At 38.5% G+C, this 6,000-nt stretch overlaps 1 protein-coding gene and 1 non-coding gene across 8 annotated transcripts in view; one reads left to right on the forward strand and one right to left on the reverse strand.

The window, feature by feature from the left end:
- Positions 1-2,793, forward strand: part of LOC104682723 (40S ribosomal protein S24-like) — a 55,856-nt gene extending 53,063 nt beyond the window's left edge. For 5 of the 7 annotated variants that reach the window (XM_030937259.1, XM_030937258.1, XM_030937257.1 and 2 more), the window contains one exon: positions 2,291-2,793. In XM_030937259.1, coding sequence (XP_030793119.1) covers positions 2,291-2,692 — 402 coding nt within the window. In that variant the 3' untranslated portion in view covers positions 2,693-2,793. Of the gene's footprint in view, positions 1-2,286 lie in introns of all 7 variants that reach the window. The other 2 variants (XM_030937260.1, XM_030937261.1) reach the window with 1 other exon arrangement.
- On the reverse strand, positions 2,077-2,179 carry LOC115899747. Its single transcript, XR_004059358.1, has one exon. It is a non-coding gene; the product is annotated as a U6 spliceosomal RNA (small nuclear RNA).
- Positions 2,794-6,000: the final 3,207 nt, after the last annotated feature.

The raw sequence follows: 6,000 nt of genomic DNA on the forward strand, positions 1-6,000 counted from the left end.
CTCTCACTTCGGCATGTTTATTGTGCAGGACATGTAACATTATTTTAGCCTTCCTCATTGTATACAGAGAATTTGTATTTGTATGAATAATACTTGTGTCAGTACACAAGTAAAGTTTTCTATTTCATGAAAATTATTGATTGGTAATCCATTCCTCCTTTTCAGTTATTCTAGAAATGTTCAGAAAATTAGAAGATATGATAATATATATTATATAATGTGAATGTATAATTATGAATAAATTTCAATAACATAATTTAACTATGTATAATATGAATATAGATTTATTTCTTCTTTTCTGGAATTCTGCCTGGGAATATCTGAAATATATATAACTGGGTTATATTAAATTTAATTAATATTAAACAGCATTAAGTTGGCAAGCTCCCTGTCTGCTGTACTGCCAAATTTCTGATCTCATGGGTATCTAAACTGGCTTACAATGACTACGTATGTAGAACATTGTTTCCGTTTGGGATTATTTTATCCTAAGCATGCCCTGATACTACAGCTAAAATCCCCACGATGTTTCAAGTTCCCTCTGACACCACTTATTTTTAGGAAGTCAAGGAAAATAACCCTTGGCAGGGCTTAATAACTCCACACAAATGTTGAACTTATAATAAAATGTTATTCCTTTGTTCTTCAGATCATCTTCTAAATTATTCATAGCCTGTCAAACTTAATTTCTAAATAAAGTAATGAAGTTTTGTTATCATTCAGCAGTTTGATTTTAAGCCCCAGTGCTATATTTTACCTGTAAGCTTTGACTGACTCTGAAGATGAAAAAGGATAGGTGGGCTATGTGTACATGTGCAGCCTAAACTATGACTGTCTTACCAATCTCAATAAGGACCCTGATGAGGTACAAACCCAGCTGACAGTGAACTCAAGCTCCTGTAACTGAGGTTCATGAATGTATTTTCTCTGCAAAGGGCTTTCTAATATTATATTTCTCATATTAGTTGAGGGAGGGGTGATGGTGGTAATCAGAATTACCTGGGACAGTGAGGAAGAGAATGGAGAAGACTTCAGCGTATGTAGTTTGACAAGACCCTCAAGAAGATCATTTTTAAACTTCCAAAAGTGACAAATCACTGACCCAGCCAATGCCCTATTAGCCATAACTACAATTCAAGCTCCAAGGAGTTTTCAAAAATCCTTACTACCCAGGTCACATCACAGGCCAGATTAGAATATTTGACTTGGACCCAGCAACCATACTTTAAAGAAGGACCTTGGAGAGGCAAGATCCACAGAGAACATGGGACTTGCTAAGACTGGAGTTAGAATAAATAGCTGCCTCCCATTAGAGTGGCCACAAGGAGAGTCCCTCTCCACTTCTCTCTAGACATGTTTAAAACAAAGGATTGGCTATGCCCTACAGGGAAGGTGTTACCTTTACATAAACAATTTTTTAAATTGTGATAAAATACACCCAGTGTAAAATTTACCCTCTTCATCATTTTTAAGTATATAGTTCTGTAGTGTTAAGCATATTCATATTGTTTTGCAACAGATCTCTACAACTTTTTCATCTTGTAAAATTGAAACTCTATAACCATTGAACACCAACTCTAGTTTTCCTCTCTCTGCAAACCCTGGAAACAACCATTCTACTTTGTGTTTCTATGAGTTTGCCTATTTTTGATGCTTTATATGAATGGAATCACACAGTATGTGTCTTTTCTGTGACTGGCTTATTTCACTTACTATAATGTCCTCAAGATTTATTCATGTGGTAGCAAGTGCTACACAATAAAAAAGGACGGTATTTCCTTTTTTTAAGTTGAATAATATTTCATTGTATGTATATGCCACATTTCTTTATCCATTCACCTGTCATCGAACATTTAGGCTACTTCCACCTCTTGGTTATTGTGAATGATGCTACAATGAATATAGGTATGCAAATACCTCTTCAAGATCCTGCTTTAATTTATTTTGGATATATTTCCAAAAGTAGATTGCTGGATGGTATGATAATTCTATTTTTAATTTTAAATACTACTCCATAGTATTTTCCATAGTGGTTGCGTCATTTTATGTTCCCACCAACAATGCAGAAGAGTTCCAAACAACAATGAATGCTTCGTGAATTTCCATGTCATCCTTGCACCAGGGCCATACTAATCTTCTCTGTATCATTCCAATTTTCATACATGTGCTGCCAAAACAAGAAGTAATTAAACAATTTTTGATGCAATTTTCAGAACTTATTGACAAATCCCATGCTGTTGACAGACATTAAAAAAATAAATCTGCTCTTTTCCTCCCTGTCTGAAGATAGGCCGCCATCATGAACGACACCGTAACTATCCGCACTAGAAAGTTCGCGACCAACCGACTACTTCAGAGGAAACGAATGGTCATTGATGTTCTTCACCCCGGGAAGGCAACAGTGCCTAAGACAGAAATTCGGGAAAAACTAGCCAAAATGTACAAGACCACACCGGATGTCATCTTTGTATTTGGATTCAGAACTCATTTTGGTGGTGGCAAGACAACCGGCTTTGGCATGATTTATGACTCCCTGGATTATGCAAAGAAAAATGAACCCAAACATAGACTTGTAAGACATGGCCTGTATGAGAAGAAAAAGACCTCAAGAAAGCAAGGAAAGGAACGCAAGAACAGAATGAAGAAAGTCAGGGGGACTGCAAAGGCCAATGTTGGTGCTGGCAAAAAGTGAGCTGGAGATTGGATCACAGCTGAAGGAGTAAAGGTGCTGCAGTAAAGGCTACCTGTGTCCATTTTGGATTTTTCACGAGCAGGTTAATAAACTAAAAACTTTCAAAAAATAAAAGAAAATAAAATAAATCTGTATGATTTTTTAAAATGCATGTTTGAATAATTTCATTTCATTTTAAGAGGAATCAGATCATTGGTCAAGAAAGTTACCAATAGGAAACCCTCACAGGGTGGGCCCAGACAGCAGCATTGGCCTCAGCTAGGGACCTGCAAATTCTCAGGCCCCATCTCAGACCGACTGCATCAAAAATTCTGTGAGTGATGCTCAGCAACCTATGCTGTAAAAGCCTTCCAGGAGATACTGATGCATGCTACAGAAAAAGGATTTATTTCTTATAGTTATGGGGGCTGAGAAGTCCAAAACCAAGGAGTCACTTCTGGTGAGGGTTTTCTTGATGGTGGGGACTTTCTGCAGAGTCCTGAGGTGGCACAGGGTATCACATAGTGAGGAGACTTAGCATGCTAATATGCTCACTCAGGTCTCTCTTCCTCTTATAATAAAGCCACCAATTCCCCTCCCATGATGACCCATTAATCCATTATCCCACTAATCCATTAATCCATGAATGGGTTAATCCATTAGTGAGAGCAGAGTCCTCATGATTCAGTCACCTCTTAAAGGCCCCACCTCTCAATGCCACCACATTGAAGACTTAATTTTAACGTGAGTTTGGGAAGGCACAAATATGCAAACCATAGCACAGCCCTACCAAAAAAAAATTACAGTTAAGACATGAGATGCAACACATTTGACATCAGTGTCTAGACAACCTTGATTATCTCATCTAGCTCTGTTCTTTTCAAATAGTTTGTATTCTAAACACTGTCAATTCAATGGGGTACTCTGAAGTTGTAAGTATTCTGTGAGCTTAGTTTCCTCATCTACAAAATGCTACTAATATTACCTACCTCATGGAGTTTCTAGGAAGTTTAAATGAAATAATATATTTGAAGTAGCTAGACCAGTCCTAGACACAAAGTTTTAAAAACATCCTTAGTTTTAGACATTAGTTTTTGCATTCTCTTCTCTTCTTTACATTGATTTTCTAGTTTGTCTGCTTGTTTTGTTTTGTTTTGGTTGTTCATCTTACACTGGGCCAGGGCCAGGGCCAACCATAGCTGAGCAAACTCAGTGCTGCTCTGAGAAGTACGAGCGCTCCTGGTATTGGCTGGGGAGTTATGATTTCTCAGTCAATGTTTCTGCTGCAGCATTTGCTTTCCTCATCACCCTGTTTACCAAATCTACACATTTGTTCAAACTAGTAACTGGTGCATGAAAAGGGAATTTTTTCCCTTTTTATTTAATCTGCTCTCATAACAGCAAAATCTAAATAACCATCTTCCCTTGCACAAAACTAAGTTCTGCATAGATATAATGAATGTTTTAGTGCTCACCTAGTAAGGCATTAGTGAAGAGGTTTCCATCTAGATTAGATGTAAATAGGTTAAGATTTAGTGAGGACAAATCTTTCGTGCTCATGTACAAAAGCTTATTAGCCAATTTGCTATTCTATCTGATTTATTCTTCCCAAGAACACTTTGAGACATGGATAACTGTATTGGCTCTAATTTACAGATGTGAAAACTGAGGTCCAGAGAAATTAAGAAATGTAACCAAAGTCCTAAACTTATTAGCAGAACCAGCTAATTCATTTACAGAGCCCAGTGTAACACAAAAATGCAGGACCTGGTGTTCAACAGATTATGAAGAATTTCAAGACAGAAACAGCAGAGCATTAAACCAAGCACAAATTTCTTGGGGCAGCATCCTGGGCAAGTGCATGGCTTGTAAGCCCATAAAGCCAACCCTGCTTGTGTCAAAATTGATTCCAAAGCCTATGTCTTTTTTCTATTTCATCACATATGAGAGCCAATAGACTTAACAGAAAGCATATATTGGATCTCTGGCTTTGGATGAGAGTAAAAGGTACAGGGAATAACAGTGAAAGCCCAAAGACAACTCCATCAACTTCATGGTTTTGATAAGGGCTGGTTCTGATGCTGAGAAGCAACCTGCAGTCATGGAAGCAGCACCAGCTTTGAGTCAGAAGATCTGGGCTCAAACCCTGGCTTAGCAACGTTTACTTGCATGACCTCATGCAAGACATCCAGGCCTTCTTAGCCTGCATCTCCTCCACTAAAATAATAATAATAATAATAAGAGCGCTGCCATTTTTTCTTAATTTACTGAATGAATTATTACATGGATAGCAAAATGTAAATGTATACAGTATGCAAGCATGTTTCCAAAAATACTGACTGTAAAGCTAACCTCAAGGCCCTACCCGCTAAGCCCTACCTGAACTATAGCCTCAAGGCCCTGCCTGCAACCTCTCCCTAACTTTGCTTGTATCCACTGATTTAATAGGTGCTAAGAGGTCTCTAGGCAGAAGGAAAATCTGAGCTGTGTCCAGAAATGGGATTCTGACATAGAATAGCAGATGGTTGAACTACAGGGAGATCAACCAAAGACTTCAAAGACCCTATGGAAGAATTACTTGAATACTTGATAGGTCTTGATTCAAGAGTTTGAGAGCAAATTATTTTTAATATTAACAATGAATGACTCTGAGACGATATAGCATCTACTTCAAAAATGCCTTTCTTCACTTTCTCTTCCTCCCTCCCATGATCACTCTAAGAACCCCATAATCATGTTGGGGAGAGAGAATATAAGGGCTGTCCAGTGTTCCAGGACATCATCTTCTCCTTAGCTACGGTTATTGCCTCTGATCTATAGCACGTCTCGCAGTTCAACAGTTCCTTTCTGTGGTAGTGACTGAGACACAACCATTAACTTTGGTTTAAGAGGAAGGTGTCCTGTTTCAAAGAGTAGGCCATTCTCTCTTAATATAACCTGCTATGGTCACATAAGATGGGTGTCTTTAAGTCCAGTGCCACAGCTCAAGTGCTCATGGCCTACATCTACACACAGAGGAGCACACACTTATGGAGATTCTTATGAGATTCATCAATAGGACTGATTGGCAGGATTAGAACAGATTCCAGCATCAGCCACACCTTGTACTCAGCATCTCTCCAAGTATCTCCATATCTCTCTAAGATAGGCGTGGGCAGCAAGCATAACACAACTTCATTCTGCTCCAAAAGGTCAGTCCAATTTCTTCTTACCATTTCTTAGCAAGGCAATAATAAATAAAGACTTTCCTGTAAGAAGCTGGGGCTCTACCACATTAGGGCTTCTGCCACTACGTGCTCTGCCACTGCACTTAGCTGGAGGTGGCTCTG

This window comes from Rhinopithecus roxellana, chromosome 9 (assembly GCF_007565055.1).
Source record: "Rhinopithecus roxellana isolate Shanxi Qingling chromosome 9, ASM756505v1, whole genome shotgun sequence".
In the NCBI taxonomy this organism is placed as follows: Eukaryota; Metazoa; Chordata; class Mammalia; order Primates; family Cercopithecidae; genus Rhinopithecus; species Rhinopithecus roxellana.